The following is a 22734-nucleotide window of genomic DNA, read 5'->3' as shown; positions in this document are numbered from 1 at the left end:
CAGAAAACCAGGGGTTATTTTTGGAGTACCTCTGTTTGAAGGTCAGTTATTTTGTTAGAAGGCTTTAAAGGTATGCTGAAAATTGGCATGTAGAAAGCTGATACATGTACAATTCAGGATATACCTGGTTTCTATGAAGTTAAAATTAATGTAAAATTTTTAGAAAGCTGTGAAAATTGCAAAATTTGGTTGAACAGATAGGGATTTTTAATTGGTGGTCTTTCACCTATAAGAGAAATGCGGTGAAACCCAAAATCAGAAAACAAATATTTTTTTGGTCTTAACTGATCATTTGTAACTATAGTAGCCACATTTTAATCTTTTTGGGGGCAAAAAGTCACATACTGTAAATTTAGAGCCTTAAACTTAAACCTGAATTTGTGCTTTTTTTTTAGCTTTTCCCACCTTGACAATATGCTTTCATATAAAAAATGTTATAAATGCACAGTAAGTTGTTTCTGTGGTGTTAAACATTAAAACATAGGTTGATTACTACCCCCAAAAAATTGTTGTCATGAAGATTTGATGAAATTATTTGATTTTTTCCCCTTATATCATTGCGGCATACCATGTATATGGCAGATAACATAACCTGATATAAACACTGCATAAACTCACAAAAATCTCATTTATTATCTCAAATGAAAGTTTTATACCTTAAATTTTATTGACTGATAGTAAATAAAACAGTTAAATGACCATGACTGCACTTTTGATCAGTTAATAGTCACATTACTGACACCAGGTGTAAAAAAGGGGGTCAATTTCCTTGATTTTTCAATACCTCGGATTTTTTACTAAACTCATTGTAAAAATTGTGGAAAGTCTTTAAAGCAGTAGAACAAACAAGGAAAAATCAACAAAAACTGATATTGACATTGAAAGTTTATGTAATCTAGTCCAAAATGAGATTTTTCAAGTATTTTCGATCAAAGGCTTACATTATAGTCAGTTTAAATTGAGCTCTGAAATTTGTAATATGAGTCACATTATGCTCAGAAAGGATGTTTTTAACTACAAATTGACTAAGGATTAATAAAAACAAAATAAAAGATTTCTGATCAATTTTTTTTTTTTTGCTGTTTAGGTGTCGGACGATCAATTACTTCCTCCAATTTAGAACGTATGTAAAAGTAGCCCTACTCTGACACAAAATAGTGCTTTTGATGTCCTTGTTTACTTAAACTAACAAACAAATTTGCAGAAATGAAACTTTTGGTGAAAGAAAAATATATCTTAGACCATTTTGAGCAAAAATTTACTTGTCTATGAGTTTGCATTAAAAATTTAGGATTAATGCGCTTCATAGTATACAAATTTAAGATTTCCAGAAAACCAGGGGTTATTTTTGGAGTACCTCTGTTTGAAGGTCAGTTATTTTGTTAGAAGGCTTTAACGGTATGCTGAAAATTGGCATGTAGAAAGCTGATACATGTACAATTCATGATATACCTGGTTTCTATGAAGTTAAACTTAAGGTAAAATTTTTAGAAAGCTGTGAAAATTGCAAAATTTGGTTGAACAGAAAGGGATTTTTAATTGGTGGTCTGACAACTAAATACAAAATGTAATCCTGGTATCTATGATGAGGTTATTTCATGGATCTCCGCTGTAGTAGAACTTACAAATCATGCAGCAAAGTATATGTGTTTAGTTGTTTTCCTTCGAATTATTTTTATGTGATCAACTCCATAAATACATCAATAGGTTAATCAGGCAAAAGGCGTTCCACATGGATCACCAGTCCTTCACATTTCATTTGATACCTAAATTACCTATTTTACAAACCCTACATAGTTTGATGTTTACACCAATGCGAAAGAATAACTTGTTTAAAGTCATAATAAACGATTGACGGAGAAAAATAATGTTATTCCAATTCTTGAACCAATGCATACAAACATCAAAAACTTAGTCTTCTGTGCATGATTTAATCATTTTTTTCGCATATTTTTTTTTTTTTTTAAGACATATAAAAGTTTTATTGCTAAATATTTCCTGTATACAATTACCGTAGTCGTCCAGGAACAGATTAAGGGTCCCTTTTACAAAATGAACCATCTATCCAGGGGGAAAAGAAGGCAATATAAATCTAGTCCACCTTTTACCTTGGATTTACAAATAGTGTAAAAAAATATAACCATATAATGTTAGAAGCATCTAACAGTTCCATAATTATTTTAAAGTAGTAAGTACATGTAAATAATAAGATACCCACACAAAAGATGTGCATTTACTACAATAAACACGATAGTTTAACTTTTTTATCATTTTTTTTTTTATATTTGTATAACTTGTTAACATCGAATGATATTCTTATACGATAAATCATAAAAAAAAAGTGCACTTTGACTCAAGCTTATATTATAATTATGTCTAAATTTTCATTATTGCTGACTCCAATTTTGTCTTGTCAACGATGTCAACGCCTTTCAAAAGAAGAACAAATTTTAGATTATTTTTTAAGTTTTGTTTCCAGATATTATAAATATCTTGCGGTGCTTTAGGCGTTTTGTTAAATTTTATTGAATTCCTAATTTTCCATAGTGTCCATTTAAAATATATGATAATTATGTTTAAAAAATGTTCATGTTTTAGTTCTCCCGTGTTTTTTCCTAACATAATGTCCTTTTCAACAAAAGAATAATTTATTCCTATGTTTGATTTGATTAGTATTTCTTTATTTTTCGCATAAATTTCGTATAATCGTCATTTGTTTTTTCAATGGACTTCAATCGGTCAGTGTTGTTGTGAAAATATGGCGGGCAATTAAAGTTCGTGATTTGAAGCCGAAGTTTAACGATTGTCACCTGTTTGTCAATAATCAACAAAAAAGCATGGATATTGACTACATGTTTAACATTCACAATCAGATAATAGTTTATTTTAAGGACATCCATGCGTATTGCGATCACCAGATTTTTACGAGATTGGTCACAGAGAGGTCACTTTGCATACGGAAAATATGTCGAGGAATTGCTTCCTGGAAGAAAAAAAAAATATATCCTGGAAGGAAGCAATTAAAATAAAGTAAACTTCTTCTAAATATGAACAAACTTAAGAATTTTCTTCAGAAAAAAAGTATGTGTACGTAAGTTTTATAATGAAAACTATCCATTGAGTTATAAAAAAACATATGGATTATTTTTTTATTATTTGTGGACAGTGGTTTCTTATGACTATAACATATATAGTACTTTCGGGTATGTTCTTTTTGACAGGGCCCGAGGTGGTAATGTTGCATCTTAATAACTCTTCCCGAATTATTTCCCCTATACATACATACCATGATAACTAACATATGATATGCCTCGTGGTTGTCTAAATGTAAGTATTAGTTTTCGACGCTTCGGTGTGATTGTCGGGCTAAATTATGACAGTAAATGTTTGATTTCTTTACTAGATTTCTTTTATTGATATAACAACAGGGATTTGTTCTTCATTTCACAGTTATGGTCATTATGCAAAAACCGGCGCTAGGAGCCGTCATAAAATTGCACTTTGCTGAGAGTTTTTGCTCCGTTTTGAATGATTCAATGTGACTTGAGATAAAGAAAAGCAATAAAGCCGCTGTTTCTTTCATTTGTTTATGCTGCAACTAGTTGTGTTTATTTCCTAAATATAGTAGCACAGCTATATTTTGTGCAATGTATAGCTATCGATGTATTGATTTAAGTTGCAGTATAAAACAATATTAGGTCAATGTCAGAAAAATATAATTTTTTTTTTGTATTCGGCACAAAACGGAGGAAGGGCTCAGTAAAACCACGCCTTTGTCCAGTTTCTCAGCCTCATTTAAACAAGTTTTTATACTGCAACTAGTTGTGTTTATTTCCTAAATACAGTAACACAGCTATATTTTGTATAATGTCTCTTTCATCATGGAACACTTTCTCCACAGTCAGGGGTTCATTAAGGGATAGAAAGAAGTTTGACATTTGTGTGAGGATTTAAAAAGCTATATATGTATTAGTTTAACTTGCGGTATATAAACAATACTATGTCAATCTCATAAAAATATATACTTTTTTGTTTTCGGCGCAAAACTGGGGAAGGGCTCGGTAGAACCTCGCCCTTCCCCAGTTTCTCAGCCTCATACAATTTTTTTTTAAATTTTTCTCTCATTTACGGAATACTGTATCTTTATGACCTTCCCCAGTTTCTCAGCCTCATACAAAAAAGTTTATATTTTTCTGCTAATATTGTATAAATATTTTTCTGACATTGAACTAATATTTTAAATGTATTTGCTGTGCATATACTAATTGTGTCACTGATGGATACCGCATATCATTTCTTGTCAATTCAAGCGATAACAAAATACGACATCCACTGCTTCACATGTTCGCGGTTTTGGACAAGCAAATGAAGATTTAAAAAAAGTGAATAGAGGCTCAATCAATTACGAGAATTTAGAAAATTTATCGAAATATTCATAAGTATATTGTTCGACCTCAAATAAGGTTTTGGTTGTGGAATCGGACTCACGTCTATGATTTCAACATTATATCTTGTATTTTACACTATATCAACAGTTCCTACAAAAGTAAGGTTATTATTATCTTACTTTCAATCGATCAGTACAAATATTGCATACAGTGAAATAGAAACTCCGATATTGATGAACAAAACAACTCGTAAAATACAGTTTACCCTTTCATCTAAATGCTTCCATGTTATTGTATGTTCCTCATTTTCTTCTTTTTCGGGATTTTTAGTCACATTTTGTAAATAAAGAACTGGTGTTAATAAAATTTGCAGACACAACGGCGGTTTATTGTTTTCTGATTTATTTTGAAAATAAATGCTAACAGCAACAATCAACGTCGAAAATCCACTGATTAAAATTTGGGAAGCAATAATTAATGTAAAATGTGAAATTGTAAGTGAAGAAACGGGCATAGATTGTGCAACAAGTGTTAGAAAAACAATAACGGTTAAAAACTGTGCCATACAAAATCCTAGTTTTTCTCCACATTCCGTCGGGATGATAACAGAAAGTGTGTTCAGAAACATAAGGATAAAAAACGGAAATCCCGTGGTCAACAGATGGTAAGATGATCTCCTCTTCAATGTAATCAAATATTTAATTCCCGTATAAAATGTGGTGTTATCGAGATAATCCGTATAGTTATATGCAAATGATGTTAAGTTAGTAACTTTCCATTCTCCATTTTCTAGAAAATGACTTTCAGAAAAATCAATTCCAGGATTTCCTGGTTTTAAAACAAAATCTTTACTATTGTGGTACCAAGATTCTATTCGTATGTTGCACACTTGGATATCAAAGGGATATTTTGATATATCCACAGAACATGACGTCATCAATTCTGTTGACGGATACCACGTCATATGTCCATCGGATAACGCGTTCACATATTCATTCTCATCCAAACGACTAACGCGCATATCCTTCAGAGCATTTACGACAAAAACATCAGGTACCCAGAGATCTCTAACTTTAACTGTCATCTCTTTTACATTTTTGTATTTCGTAATGTCCCATTTGAATATAACATCCTGCCATCTAATAACCCAAAATACCGACATCGATAGAATTTGATGTTTCTCGTCCAAACCACCGAGAGCCATGACATACAAGGTAGCGTTCACTACAAGAGACACATTACTTGTAGATTTAGGAACGGCATCTACATTGTAATTCCTCAACAGTTTTTGTTTAACTGCCCTCATGTCATCATAATATTCATATCCATTTAAAAATGTGAGAATTGAAAATAGCAAATATAATTTTAAACCGAATTCCATTATCTTAAGAATCATTAAAATAGTACCTAATGGTATCACTGCTGTCGTACACTGATCCTGGAATGTATAATGATTGTGAAAGTTATAAATGTATCTGTTTCTAAACTGAAAACACTTCTATCCATTCATTATGAACAATAATTTCACACCACGTTCCATCAGTTTGCATCATTTTTTTAGAAATTGATACTACATGCCTCTACTTATATTGAAGGTTTATCTAAGTATCTACGATATTCTTGTACAAACTATCTTACCTATCATAATAATGAACACATCAAAATCATGTGTCACATCTTCAAACTTTAGTGCAGTAATAAGAATACCATTATATTACATCCACTTCAAAAGCTTCAGACAATAGCATACATTCATATTGGTCTACATACAATTTTTGATATATTCAAAAATATATTATTTGCACTTCTTAATATTTTTTCTCTGTGTGTGTGACAATCCTTTCGTCAGTTTTCTCTGTTGACAAGAAAACTACTTCAATTTACTGTATGCATTGTATGGTCAGGAAATTATTTTTCTTTGAAATTATTACTACTTGAAATAATGTGAAAGTCCTCCAAAACTTTTCCTCATTTATTTAGTATTTGAAATTTTATTTCGTGCTTTTTATTACTAGTTATTAATAAGATTTAAAAGTATACCTACTACTTGGAAACTTTCCAAATATTCCATCCTTCGCTGATACATTATTGTCTTGCAAGAAATTAATTCTGCCAACTTTTCGATTCATTTGCATGTGAAGTCAGTTTAATATTTATTGTACCATGTACATTTTTTTTTATATATAATTTTAATGAAAATGATATTGCGCGTACTTATCTGTGAACTATTGTTAGTCTTTCTTCTGTGAACATTGTAGGACTGTGATGGTCATGGTTAATCACAAATACGCACAATATGTTGATATCTATTCTTGACATTTCATTTCTTTCTATACAACTTTCTTGCCATTTCACCTTGTTATAAATCTTGGAAAGTTCTTATTCAATTCGGTAATCATGAATTTAGCATCAACGGTGGCTTCAGGCGTCTTTCGACAAATCAGCTTAATTCTTACAATTTCTTATCTTTTCTTTTTTTTTTAGCTAAAATGATTTCGGTGTGGTTTGTTTAGGTGTCAGCAAGAGTAGGCTCTAAACCTGAAACCTCCCCATATAAGTAGTGTAGTATAATAGGTTTACTCATAGAATTATGATGCTACATACTTATATATTTACAGCGACTCTAAATTGAAGTTTGATAGGCATTTCTGCTGGGTCTTAAAAGTGGTCCACGAAACATTTTATCAGCAATTAAAGCCGAGCTACAAAGTTATTTAGAAACTACATATTCTAGGTGGCGTGAATCAAATTACGATACTAAAATTACTCAAATGGTATTTAAAAGTAAATACAATCTAAGAATCTTTCATTTTGCAATAGTATTAAAACGTCTAACTTTTCTACAATTCACAAAAGAATTCCCCATTCCATCTAAAAGACGAATTGAAAGAAATGATACAGCGTTATTTCATTAAAAAAGAGTGACCAGCATAGATACACGTGTCTTGACTTAAGGAGGGATGAATCCTATTTAAAAAATTAACTTCTATTTCAAACAAAAGGTACTCTTAAATTGTCATATTCAAGATTCTTGATTTTTTTATTGACAATATATTTGTTACGTTTGCAGGACGTGTTTTTCAACAAACAATCGGCTTTCTCTCGTGAACCAGCTGTGTTTTTGTTTAACTGCCCTCATGTCATCATAATATTCATATCCATTTAAAAATGTGAGAATTGAAAATAGCAAATATAATTTTAAACCGAATTCCATTATCTTAAGAAACATCAAAATAGCACCTAATGGTATCACTGCTGTCGTACACTGATCCTGGAATGTATAATGACTGTGAAAGTTATAAATGTATCTGTTTCTAAACTGAAAACACTTCTATCCGTTCATTATGAACAATACTTTCACACCACGTTCCATCAGTTTGCATCATTTTTTAGAAATTGATACTACATGCCTCTACTTATATTTAAGGTTTATCTAAGTATCTACGATATTCTTGTACAAACTATCTTACCTATCATAATAATGAACACATCAAAATCATGTGTCACATCTTCAAACTTTAGTGCAGTAATAAGAATACCATTATATTACGTCCACTTCTTCAAAAGCTTCAGACAACAGCATACATTCATATTGGTCTACATACAATTTTCTGCTTCTTTGTTACATATTTGTTTGTTTTTATAGTGATTAAGATTATAGCACAATGTTGACTGCTGTATTTTTGACATTTTTACCAACCTTGTCTGTTTGTTTTGTTCACACATCGTTGTCAATATAATGGAATTTGATGCGACTGTCATACAAGTGAAAGGTTTGTCTAGCTATAAAACCAGGAGTAATCCACCATTTTCTACATAAGAGAATGCCTGTACCAAGTCAGGAATATCACAGTTGTTATCCATTCGTTTGATGTGTTCGAGCTTTTAATTTTGCCGATTGATTGGGGACTTTCCGTTTTGACTTTACCTTGGAGTTCAGTATTTTTGTGATTTTACTTTTTTTCAATCATCTATAAAATGACAGAATATATACATTTAATGTTATTATGCAACAAATTTATCTATATATAATGAAATTTATATTAAAAAATCTTAAAAAAAAAACTGTGCTAGGGGCTGTCTTAACATGCAGTGAGGTGAGATAATTCTCCATGTTGAAGGCATTACTGTAACTTTCAAATGAAGAACAGCTTTGCTGTGCACATACTGATTTTGTTATCATTTATTTTTCTATGATTCATATGTCAACTTACTTTTTTCATCGAAAATTAAAAAAAAATAAAATTAATGTTATGAATTCCTTGGTTACAACTAGTGTTTGGAATATCTTTCATCTAAAGTTAAAGAAATAAAATTAACTAAAACGTTAATAATACAAAATGTTTCAATAATGGACCCGAGAAAGGCCACAAAAAAGGCAAAGCATACGATAAAATTAACCCCAGGAAGTTGGTACCTTCCATTTTTTAATTTTGTATAACATTGCATCAAGTTTTTTTAAAGTCAACTTAAATTACCTCAGTATCTTTTCATTATTATTATTATTGCATAAGTGAAATTGATTTTTTAACCAAGGAATCTTTAAACACTTAAAATTGTAAATAAAACTCATTTCAAATTGTTAAAGCTTTCCTAGCAGCACAGTAAAAAATGATTGCACAAAAGATGATTTCCTGGGGTGCTTAAATTTCTTTTAAAAGATAATCCCTCACTGATACATTATTGTCTTGCAAGAAATTATTTCTGCCATCTTTTTGATTCATTTGCATGTGAAGTAAGTTTAAGATTAATGGTACCATGTACATTTTTTTATATATAATTTTAATAGAAATGATATTGCGCGTACTTATCTGTGAACTATTGTTAGTCTTTCTAATGTTCATATGTAAACGTTGTAGGACTGTGATGATCATTTCAAATTGATAAAGCTTTCCTGGCAGCACAGTAAAAAAATGATTGCACAAAAGATGATTTCCTGGGGTGCTTAAAATTCTTTTAAAAGATAATTATTTCCTATAGATCAAGTGATAGTATGTTTCGATGTACAGAGCAAACATTTGAATGATATATTCAAAAATATATTATTTGCACTTCTTAATATTTTTTCTCTGTGTGTGTGACAATTCTTTCGTCAGTTTTCTCTGTTGACAAGAAAATTACTTCAATTTACTGTATGCATTGTATGGTCAGGAAATTATTTTTCTTTGAAATTATTACTACTTGAAATAATGTGAAAGTCCTCCAAAACTTTTCCTCATTTATTTAGTATTTGAAATTTTATTTCGTGCTTTTTATTACTAGTTATTAATAAGATTTAAAAGTATACCTACTACTTGGAAACTTTCCAAATATTCCATCCTTCGCTGATACATTATTGTCTTGCAAGAAATTAATTCTGCCAACTTTTCGATTCATTTGCATGTGAAGTCAGTTTAATATTTATTGTACCATGTACATTTTTTTAATATATATATATATATATAATATATATATATATATATATATATATATATATATATATATATGAAAATGATATTGCGCGTACTTATCTGTGAACTATTGTTAGTCTTTCTTCTGTGAACATTGTAGGACTGTGATGGTCATGGTTAATCACAAATACGCACAATATGTTGATATCTATTCTTGACATTTCATTTCTTTCTATACAACTTTCTTGCCATTTCACCTTGTTATAAATCTTGGAAAGTTCTTATTCAATTCGGTAATCATGAATTTAGCATCAACGGTGGCTTCAGGCGTCTTTCGACAAATCAGCTTAATTCTTACAATTTCTTATCTTTTCTTTTTTTTCAGCTAAAATGATTTCGGTGTGGTTTGTTTAGGTGTCAGCAAGAGTAGGCTCTAAACCTGAAACCTCCCCATATAAGTAGTGTAGTATAATAGGTTTACTCATAGAATTATGATGCTACATACTTATATATTATATTTATATGAAAAATTGTTGCACTGATTTATTTGCCGATGATTCAACTTTACATCTTTCTGGTAGTTGTTATCAAACTCTACAGTCAAAGGTACAAGAAGATTTACATGGTGTAGAGGAATGGTGCAATGATAACAATATGTTCATCAATAAAAATAAAACAAAATATATGATTATTGGAACGAAGCAAAGAGCAATTCCACATTACAATGAGAGTTGTTTAACTATTAACAATCAAGTGATACAATCTTCCACATGCGAAAGTCTTTTAGGCATTAAAATTGACCCTTCCCTCACGTGGACAAACCAAATTGATGTGATCTGCTCAAAAATATCATCTAGACTATATCTACTATTAAAGATTAAAAAAATTCTAAATCTAGACTGCAGAAAATTATTCTATAATGGTTATATCTTGCCACTAATTGATTATTGTTGTATAGTGTGGAGTAGTTGTAGCAGTGAGGGTTTAAAAAGGATATTAAAATTACAAAAGAGGGCTGCTAGATTAATACTAGAAACAGACCCATTCGCTCCTTCTGCGCACCCTTATTCAAACACTTAAACTGGATGACAGTTGAACAGAGAATAAAATATCATAAGTTAGTGATGACATTTAAGTGCATTAAAAATGATGCCCCATCATATCTTACTAACAAGTTTCATTATGTTTCAGACAGAAATCCATACCCCTTGAGAAATGCTGTTCAAGGAAACCTCATACTCCCTAAACCAAAAACAGAATTGTTCAAAAAATCTTTTATGTATTCTGGACCATTCTTGTGGAATAATTTGCCAATACCGTTAAGAAATATTACAAATGTTAATTCTTTCAAATACAAAATAACAGATCATTTATTGAAATCAACCTAGCTGTATCAATAATATTAAAAACTGATCATGTCATCATGTTTATTTTTTTCATCACATTTTATCAAGTTGTACTAAACATTATTATCATACTTGACTTTTTATACTAATGTATGCAATGTATATGTTTGCATTTTGTTTGATTTCTCATGATGAGGGCCTCAGGGAAGATTAGTTATATAGCTAACTGTGTAACCCTCTTAAAATAAAGTATTGTTGTTGTTGTTGTTGTTGTTGTTGTTATATTTACAGCGACTCTAAATTGAAGTTTGATAGGCTTTTCTGCTGGGTCTTAAAAGTGGTCCACGAAACATTTTATCAGCAATTAAAGCCGAGCTACAAAGTTATTTAGAAACTACATATTCTAGGTGGCGTGAATCAAATTACGATACTAAAAATACTCAAATGGTATTTAAAAGTAAATACAATCTAAGAATCTTTCATTTTGCAATAGTATTAAAACGTCTAACTTTTCTACACTTTACAAAAGAATTCCCCATTCCATCTAAAAGACGAATTGAAAGAAATGATACAGCGTTATTTCATTAAAAAAAAAGAGTGACCAGCATAGATACACGTGTCTTGACTTAAGGAGGGATGAATCCTATTTAAAAAATTAACTTCTATTTCAAACAAAAGGTACTCTTAAACTGTCATATTCAAGATTCTTGATTTTTTTATTGACAATATATTTGTTACGTTTGCAGGACGTGTTTTTCAACAAACAATCGGCTTTCTCTCGTGAACCAGCTGTGTCCCTTCTTCTTGCCGACATGTTCCTTTATTCAAGTGAGGCTATGTAGCAACATTCCGGAAGCGCTTACGTATGGAGTATATATCTCCTAGTTGATACGATATTCCTGGGCTTGTATTTCTTACCATGATTTCCTTAATAGAATGTTTCTTGTCGTAATGAAGCTATTAAACCAAGAGTTCCTAGTGGTGAAGTTGAAATCATCCATTCTTATGTTTTACGGATGCCATCATGAGTCGTCTGACCGTTATCGAATATCCGTTTCACAGATGATAGCGAATATGTTCCTTATATCGTTGCTATAATTTCGTCCCCTTTTTCCGAATGTAACCTTACGAATTAGACTTATTATCGGGTTTGTACTGAAATGAACAGCACGACGGGTGTCACATGTGAAGCAGGATCTGCTTACAATTCTTGAGCACCTGAGACAGACCTGGGTTGGGTTTTTTTTGTGGTGTTCGTGTTGCTCAGTCTTAAGTTTTCTGTGATGTGTTTTGTGTTCTATTGTTTATCTGTTGGTCTTTTTTTCTTTTGTAGCCATTGAGTTGTCAGTTTATTTTCGAGTTTGAATGTTCTTCTGAGATGTTTGCTTCTCTCTTTATTTGAATACTGCTGAATGTTTCAATTAAATTTGACCGTTTATGTAAAAGAGAAGAACTGGAAGAATTTTGGAATATTTTACGCCTCTCATCTGCCTTCTAGATGGGATTTTCGGATGTTGTTTATTCTTTTGTTCCGCAGATATTTTTCTGATACTTCTCAAAAATGTGAGCGAAAAACCCAACAGCCGAGTCTTTATTTTTAGTTAAAATACCTTAATAATGTTTATCCAAAATGTAATATCAGGATGAATTGCCCACATAAAAATTGTCTCAATTAAAAAACTTCCTATCGGATAAATGCTTATCTGTAGTTGTGTTAACAGGATGTGGTCGCGCTTATTCTCATCCGTTTGATATTTTCAAATGCAAGTTTTGTTTCAGCTTCTGAATTGACTTGCTCATATTTTTGACAGTTATAGATGCGTCGTGAAAATGCTTTTCTCGATATCGTGCTTGCCAAGATCATTACAAACCGGTGGATCTTCGCGCATGCAAAATTCGCAGTTTCATTTTGTTTGTTCTGGTCTCATGTGACTGTCCACACCGATCTTTAGTTTTATCAATCTTTACTCCGAAGACTTAAGTTGATTGCACTATCAAACTCGACACGTGAACTTCATTCTCAATTTCATCAATTAACATATATAATGGAGATTTGTAAACAGTTTTCCGTAACTCACACTTATTGCTTCAATCGGGTCTCTACAAGATTCGAAGAAGCATTTTGGTTCCATTACACCCCTTTTATCTGTTGTTTATCAACTAGCCCGAGCAAACATCACAATTTAATTCCATCTGCTCCAGGTTTTTTTCCTTTATTTCCTTCGTGCTGAAGATAGTTATCCATTTCAAATATTTTCTCTACTCAGGTTTGAATCAGGGACTGAATGTCAAATATATTTCAATCAGGCTTGTCTTTCTTAGACTTTATAAAAAAAAATACATCATGTAAGGAAGAAATAGAATTAATGGTTATATGATTTAACGGAATTTCCACGTTCATCTTAATGTACATATATTTTTTATCAATATTAATCCCTAATTTCGAATGACAACAGAAATATGTCCTCGAAGAATGTGAACGTGAGTTGTAAAGTTCATTACGAGATCAAACGTAAATAGTGTCTATAATAAATTAACCTTGAGAAAACCTTCTGAAGTATGACGAGGTTTCTTAAAATAAATATAAATTTGCTATGTAGTAAATAAACGTTATCAATAAAAAAAAATTATATACAATATAATATAAAGAGTTATATAAACACGGAATTAATAATCTTTGAGCAGATATAGTGACCACTAGTTTGGCAAAAATCATAACCAGGATGGTTATTCCGTACGTCATGAGTTACTTAATATAACTGCATCAAGTTGATCATTACAGGGGAATCTGTGATCATTAAGATTTATGTTTACAGAGAATTTTTTCAATTGTGCAAATATTTCAGGAAATATCGTAAAGCAGAGACAACAATAATGCATGTTTTAAGGAGCGTTTGTAGGTGTGGTTTACACAGCCAGGGATTAATTAAACAATTAACAATGGGGAAACCTTTTTGGATAACCAATATGTACTCAGCTTCGTCAAAACAGGTAACGTATATACATAATTTATGCCTTTTCTCTGCTTGTTTATATACTTAAACGCCTTTTCATAAATGTAAAGCCTGAAACTCTCTGAAAACCTTTTTCTACCACCTACCCCCGTTTCGTTTCCGTTTGTAACAAGACCTTTTGTTCTCAGTTTTTCATGCTCTTTCTTTATATATACCAAAAATCAAAAAGGCATTTGTATATATTTATTTGGAACTTGAACGTCTGAGCACCTGTTTTTGATTGATATTATATTGGATATTCGCGTTTTAAAATTTTAATATGTATATGGCCTGTGAAGATAGTTCATACATCTTATCAATAAACTCATCATAGATACGTGTACTAAAATTGTGTACGTCAGACGCGCGTTTTGTCTACAAAAGACTCATCAGTGACTCCAAAAACAAAAAGTTTATAAGGCCAATCAACATGTTCCATGGGTAGAAAATCCTCAATATTTCGAGAGAAAAAAATAAGGTTTTTGAAAACAGTTAATATATATTTATGAACTTATCAATGATAATGCATGTCAGGGGCGGATGCAGGAATTTTCGAAAGGGGGGTGCTAACCCAGGGCAAAGGGGGGGTGCAGGGGGTGCAAAACATATGTCCCGATACAAATGCATTGATCGGCAAAAATAAAGGGGGGGTGCGCACCCCCGGACCCCCCCCCCCCCCCCCCCCCTGGATCCGCCACTGCATGTACACACCGAAGTCAAGGTACATGTGCACTTTAATTATAATTCGAACAACAATGAATCATTTATGTTTATTGATTTATTTCAATGAAACACATGAAATATTTTGCTACAACAGAGCATTAAGCCCTCAAAGACATGGTAACCTTGGTACGTGACAAAAAATAAATACGTCCATGATGTTTTAAACGTTAACTTTAAAGAAACTCCGACATTACTAAACAGTTTCGGATGAATGGACTTTTATAAAAATATATCAAATTTAATATTCATTCATGTATTTTAAATTTTGATTACCTTAAGGGCGACAGTCACACTACACAGTAATCACAATTTAGGGCTCTAAAATGCATGTACAATGATCACAACATGTTAAACAAACTGAAATCGAAAAACCAATAACTTTCTTCATTCCTTGGCAAAGTGTTATGGAACATTGTTTCATCTACAGCAAAATAGCAAGGGGGGGGGGGGGGGGGGGTGAAAGAAGTTTAGGTGTTAAGGTCAAAATGATAACAACCACGTAGCAAATACTGAAACAATTATCTGTTCTTAGCTATCATTACAGACATACAGGATGAAGAACGCTTATAATAACCACCAGGGCAATTGTTTAAAGCTTATAATAACCACCAGGGTAATTGTTTAAAGCTTATAATAACCACCAGGGTAATTGTTTAAAGCTTATAATAACCACCAGGGTAATTGTTTAAAGCTTATAATAACCACCAGGGTAATTGTTTAAAGCTTATAATAACCACCAGGGTAATTGTTTAAAAAGAACTATTCAACATATATAAAATTTAAAGTTTAAGTACCAACATACCAGATACAAATTCAAAAAAAAAAATCTTCGATAGCGAGGGGATTACTATACTCTTATGGCTTCAACCACGTTGGTGCGAGGAAATGAAAGTTCGTATTTGTCAAGTGATACGAGTAAACTTCAATTTTCTTCCACTTTGTGTTGATATAGAAAATAGTATCTATCTTTATTTTAATGTTTTGAAGGGAGTATATGTCCAAGTAAGGAATTTAGGTACAAAGGACGAGGTTGACGAAAACGTGAAGAAATTCAGGTCTGGAAATTATGAAACAATTCCAGATCCTCAACGTTTGCAGCACTTTAAGTAAGTATCTGCAAATTTTAAACTAAAAAAAAAAAATACGAAAATCTGAAAGTAAACTATAAGAATAGTGCAACATGCCAGAACACTTTCAAAATAAAAAGGAAGCTTCTACTTATTTAGAGTGTACAATTTTTGGGGAAACCATCCAAACATACTGGAAAGGTACCGTGATATGTGAAAATGTTGAAGTTTTTATCAATAATGTCCCTTTACTCTCATACTGGAAAAACAAATATTAAAAATCGTGAAATTTGAAGCTTAGTTACTTTGACATATTCCAGCCCTGTGTTACAATTTCAGGGAAAAGTGTTTAATTTGTGTACATTTTGATAACTATAGAATTTTCAAAAAAATCAAGTCCTGTAACTCTGGATGACAAAATTTGAAATTTTCAAAATCGAAATGGAGAATTCTTCATTCAATCCTAATGTAGTATTGACGAGTTTTCGTGACAGCAAATTTGAATCATCTTAAAAAGTGTTGACATTCAGACGGACGGACGGACGGACGGACATTGGTTTTCCACATAATAACGCCAAGCTATATGTTTGAAAAAAAAATCGTGGCAACTTGCACATTAATAAAGTAAGATGCATATAAATATCATACAGATATTCATACAAATGACTTAGAAGTCAACATACATGAACAAAATGTATTTGTTTCTAATCAATCACTAGTAATGTTTTTCATTACATAGGAAAAGCCTAGAAAAAGTTACAACAACATCCAAAGATGAAACTCCTCCGATTGGAGCCAATGCATTACCTCATCCAATATGGTAAGTTAATATGAGCACCTGATATCACCCCTAGTTTTTTGGTTGGGTTCGTGTTGTTTATTCTTTAGTTTTCTATGTTGTGTCGTTTGTGCTGTTGTTTGTTTGTCTTTTTCATTTTTAGCCATGGCGTTGTCAGTTTGTTTTAGATTTATGAGTTTGACTGTCCCTCTTCTTTAATAAGTATGACATGCTGTACAAAAATAATTTGTACATATGTATTTCATATATCAGTTTATATCAAAGTGTACATCATTCAAAAAAATCTTTAAAGTTAAAGTGGACATCAAATTTTCTGGAACAATTTGCTAAATTTTACATGACAATTGCATGGTAAGTATATATATAAAAAAAACTTTAACTCAAAAAGTAAGTTACCGGTAAAAAAAAAAATATCACACGAAAATTGACCATTCTCCCATGCATTCAAATTCGTGTATGCGTACATTGCCAAACTATACCCGTAACAGATTGTAATAGTTGTCTCAATTACAAATTTATCATAGCGCCTTATTTTTTTTTATAAACAGTGCTTAACAACTGTTCATAATTCTCTTCAGATAACTAACTGGGTTCTATATTCTAAGTATATAACCATGCATATATACAATTGCGTGCGTCACAATCAAAAGCGACTAAAAACAAAGTTGAAACAAGAACTGTTAAATAAGAGGAAGACACATTTGGACGAAAAATTGTCACATCATTCGAATAATTATTGTTTATAATTCCTTATAGGTCTGAAGAAGAAGTCCACAATGTTGAAGTCACACATAAACCTCCAGAGGGTAAAGTTGACAAGGTAAGTTTTGGCTAGTATTACAAAACTTTCGAGTTCTGTAATTTCCCAAGAAAAAAGCTGCAGACCACTAAAGTACTAGTTATCATTTAAAAAAAATAGATGTGGTATGCTTATATATGCATTAATTTTGTCTTTGTTGAATACTAGTTGTATCATTGACAATCATATCACATATCCATTTTTAAAGAACATTTTTACCTTATTCCAACATTTACTCATGTAAATAATTCAATCAAAACAGAATAATTCTATCTGCCCACACTATATAACTAGCAAGGACGAATAAAAAACTCTATTCATAAACCATTAACCAAAGTTCAAAACATATTTCGTTAGACTGAGTACACGGACTCCTTCGTTTATAACAACGATGGGTGTCTGGCATGTTGAGCACGACCTACTTACCCTTCCGGAGCCCATGAGATTACCCTCAATTTTTGGTGGGGTTTGCGTGGCTCAGTCTTTAGTATTTAATGTTGGAATTTGTGTACTTTTGTTTGTCTTTTGGAAGTTTTTGCTTTTTTATCTATGACATTGTCTGATTGTTTTCGACTGTTGAGTATGATTGTCCCGTCCCTTTAATATCTTTGGTCTTTTGGTCCCAAAAAATCCAAAGCCGGAGCTTTAAATAAAATCTGATTTATTTTGTAGATGGCCTATTATACTGTAAAATTAATGAGAGGAACTTTTGATACACTGAGTGGTTTCAACAGAGGGGAAAGAAACGAAAGCAAATGGGTCCTGTAAGTATTATCTTATTTGTATTCTTATCTGTTAATATACACATTTATTTGCTAATTAGTAAAAAAAAAAGTAAATGAGAGATTGGTTGTTGCTTGCTTGGTATTTATTTCGTGCAATTTTTTTTTAGAACTAGAAACCAGTTACAATTATAACACAAAAGAAAAGAACTCCATTGTAGGCTTACCCGAATGAAGAGCGGAATATTAGGGGGGAAATGGGATATTGCTGAAACAATGGAGTATTTTGGATAGGGGCGGAAATTAAGCCTTTAAACATGCCCCTTTACCTCCCTTAATAGTGATTGAAAAGGTTTTCGGAGTTAAACAAAAGAGAGCGTTGCATTCACCATGTTTTTGTACAGGAAGCATCATATTAAACGTATGCGGCTGCGTATTTATACATCCCAAACAACCAAACAGACGCCTCACTTTGTCATGGATTATATTGATGTAAAAAAAAGTTACACAGGAATGTTGCTTTGTATGTATAATATCTTGCGAACTAAAATTAAAAATGAAGTGATAAGTCCAGTTTTCGTGTCGTTTTAATTCAATCGGCATGATTGTGGAAAGTTAAATTAGACCGTAGGGAATATCATACGGACTTTATTATTACAGTACATGGTACATTGTATCTTCCTTTATGGTTTGTATTGTTACCTGCCTCGATGCATACATATCACTGTCGAACTATTTCCTTATACATATATCAACGTATAAGGGCGTTTGTTTAAAATTATTTTGATAGCCTTGCCTTGAAAATGTATATCAGAATATTTTGATATTTACAGACGGATTTGTTTCTTAGAAACAGTTGCTGGTGTCCCGGGTATGGTGGCTGCCATGTTAAGACATTTAAGTTCTTTAAGACGCATGCAAAGAGATTATGGTTGGATCCACACACTTCTAGGTAAATATAATACATTTATTTTACGGTTGTCATAGGGGGAGGGGGCATAGTTTTGTTAGCAGTAGCACAGCATTTCCTTAATATGTATAACTGATTAACTAGACAAACCTTATAGTTAATGTGTCAGTCTCGTAAAATTCAATAAAATATAAAAAAGAAGATGTGGTATGATTGCCAATGAGACAACTATCCACAAAAGACCAAAATGACACAGATATTTTACTACTATAGGTCACCGTACTGCCTTCAACAATGAGCAAAGCCCATACCGCATAGTCAGCGTTTATAATTTATGTTGCTCAAGAATGCATTCAGTTGAAACATGTAAGCGTTTGTTTTAATGTCCATAATAAGTACCAACCCATCATTTCAGGCAATTAATTCTTAGTGTTATTTTTTCCGTGATTGTACAGTTTTCATATGCTCGTAAGTTTGACATTATAACTAGGGTACATTATATTGTATCAGCGAATAGTTGGGAAGAAAAGTGTTGGTGTAGAATTCGATTCTTCCAAATGGTCCATATTGAATGTTATTCAAATGTACATCCTTTATTTATTCAGAAGAAGCAGAGAATGAAAGAATGCACCTTATGACAGCATTACAGCTACGTAAACCAACAAAGATATTCAGATTAGGCGTGGTTGTATCACAGGGTAAATATACTGGTTTCAGTGTTAATTCAGAAGCAATTGCAAAGAAAACCAAACAACAACAATAAAAAGGCATTTGAAAAATAAAAATTGTCCGGTCAAACTATTTCATGCTCAAAATGACTCTCTGTACCATGTTTCTAGATACATGCCACTGTCGTAATATTCAACAATCTCGCAGACTGAATGAAATTTTATGAAAGTGAATCTTAGTTTAGTTAGGATGAATTAAAATTAAACTTGTGAAGTAATCGTTACGATATTATAGGCATGTCTCGTTAGTAAACTACTTGTTGTACATCTAGAGTTTTTCGAATGAAGTTTAAAGTTGTACTTAAAATATATTGCTTTCATGTATCAAATTTGCAGTTTGTCGACTTTTATTTAAAAAAAAAAATAAGTTGCATAAACAGATTGTCAAAAAAAACCCAACCCAATCATATGTTGCATACTTGTCTACCTTTACTTTATTTGTACCAAATGTAAAAAAAAAACAAAACATCTGTATGCAAAATTTATAAGCTTCAACATTATTGCATTTAAATTACAGGTGCTTTCGTAACCATGTTTAGTTTAGCTTATTTGATTAGTCCTAGATTTTGCCACAGATTTGTTGGGTACTTAGAAGAAGAAGCAGTGGTTACATACACTAAATGTGTGCAGGTAAAATTTATATATATTTTTTCATCTGAAATAAAAATCGTGGATATCCTGTAACCTCATCTTGATGCAAATACCTTCATATTTTCCTCAGATAAGTTTGGTTTCATCTGTGTTATGAAATATTATGAGAATCAATTGATATTAAACATCTATCGTATAAAGAATACTAAATAAAAGGAACATCATTATTTATAGATTGTAAAGACGTGCAAAAAAAATGTTTGTGTGTATATTGTAAAACATCTTTACGCGGTCTTCATTTTTTCAGGATATACATAATGGTTCCATGGAACATTGGAAGACACAACCTGCTCCAGAATCTGCTATCACTTACTGGAAATTACCGGTAAGAACTTTTACACACTGTAATGTCTACGTTGTTTTGCTAGTATTCCTAATTGTAACAGCAAATAATGGCAACAGTAGTAAACCGCTGTTTCAAAGTCATGAACCGATTGAGAGAAAACAAATCCGGGTTACAAACTAAAACCGAGGGAAACACCTCGAGAACAACGAAACAACAGACACACTGAAGTGCAACAAAAATATAAATAAAATGTAACACAAACAGAAACGAACTATAAGATAACAACTTCCATTTTCCAGTAAGCTGTATCATTTCTCGAGTCAGATTGAAGAATGTGCAATACGATTTGTTGTCATCTGTGGGAATGTCTTATTCACCCCCCCCCCCCTCACCCTTGGGAGGCAACAAATCAGAGACGTTCGTGTATAATATATTCTTAATCTTCAAATATTTTTTTTTATAAGTATGTAATCCTTTTCCAAGGCCACATTGCAGATTCTAAACTGATTTTTTGCCCTTTTTAATTTCCTTAACGTATATTTGATTTTTTTCTGCCAAGACTTAAACCTTCAACAATCAAAAAATCAATACCACGATAAGTTATTGAAAAGTCATGATCTATAGAAATTTGTTTATTATTACTTATGCATCTTCACTATTGTTTTACTCTGTTTTAGGATGACGCCAAGATGTTAGATGTGATCCTTGCCATTCGTGCAGATGAGGCTCACCACAGGGTAGTCAACCACACTCTAGCTTCATTAAAGGAAGATGACTACAATCCATATAAACCAGGGGAATGATAGCTAATACTATAATCGTGTTAAGTTAACCAATCAAATATCCAGATATGTTAGCTATCGCCATCTATCATATTAAGGAAATAAAATGGTTTGAAAAAAGAGACTTGCCTGCCAATATGGCTAGTAATAGACAGCTTGAAAGCAACATACATTTTTTTTGAAAAATATGGCTAGTTATGGACAGCTTGAAAGCAATATACATTTTTTTCAAATAGATATCATTTATTTTCCAGATGTTTTGATGGCTCTTTTGTAAAAAAAAAAACTCTTTTATCTTCAATCATCTATGGAATCAAATGCTTACAACTGTCTAGTACTCCAACGATAGATGTATCAATATATACATTTTATAGTTTATATATCAATGTAATAAGTGTTTTATAAATTATATCGATGTATTAAGTGTTTTATAATCCACGTTATGTTTTTCATTGTTAAAAACTTGTTGTGTCTGTTGTATTTGATTTTAAATTTAAACAACAGTTTCGATTAAAGCCACAGTACGGAGAAACTAAATTTTCAAATCCTGTCATTTCAATTGACACAATATTGTTTAAAACATATTAACTTTGTTGTTTTGCATTTTTTGTTTTATGAAGTTGTTAACAATAAAAAAAAAAACTAATAAGAAAAGATGCTTTATTGAGTCTTGTATCAAAATATTATTTGTATAGAGGTCCATCCTTGTGTTATATACCGGTATAATGTGGATGATTGGAGTTTGATGTTGTCGCTTTTTCTCTGACTGATGATTTTCTTATTGTCCCTTCGGTATCTTCTGTCATTGTTTTAGTATGGTTAACCATAACCAAATCATATTGGAAGAGGATACACATTAGTTCATTTTAGTTTAAGGTGTCTTTTACCCCAAACTATCAGTATTACAAAATATTATTAATTAATATTTTAACATATTTGATTCGTTCAGGAATAGTCACATGTTAAACCTTATTTTCGAAGGTAGAGAGAAAACGGCGGATAGCAAAAAGCACGGTTATTTTTAGAATACATGTATCTAAAAACCGATATACTTTGTGACGTCATGTAATGAATTTCATGATATTGTTAAAAGTTTTATATATATATAATATATATATATATATATATATATATATATATATATATATAT

At 31.6% G+C, this 22734-nt stretch overlaps 1 protein-coding gene across 1 annotated transcript; it reads left to right on the top strand.

Moving 5' to 3' along the window:
* The first annotated feature begins 13733 nt into the window (after positions 1-13733).
* LOC143067429 (uncharacterized) lies at positions 13734-22232 on the top strand. The gene is made up of 10 exons (XM_076240691.1): positions 13734-14115; positions 15828-15946; positions 16647-16727; positions 17463-17526; positions 18178-18269; positions 19061-19179; positions 19743-19835; positions 20383-20495; positions 20764-20841; positions 21480-22232. Exons 1-10 carry the CDS (start codon positions 13999-14001, stop codon positions 21603-21605), a joined length of 1002 nt encoding a protein of 333 aa, XP_076096806.1. The 5' UTR covers positions 13734-13998; the 3' UTR covers positions 21606-22232.
* Positions 22233-22734: the final 502 nt, after the last annotated feature.

This window comes from Mytilus galloprovincialis, chromosome 3 (assembly GCF_965363235.1).
Source record: "Mytilus galloprovincialis chromosome 3, xbMytGall1.hap1.1, whole genome shotgun sequence".
Classification (NCBI taxonomy): domain Eukaryota; kingdom Metazoa; phylum Mollusca; class Bivalvia; order Mytilida; family Mytilidae; genus Mytilus; species Mytilus galloprovincialis.
Note: the sequence above shows the minus strand (reverse complement) of the source record. Positions and strands in the feature narration are given on the sequence as shown.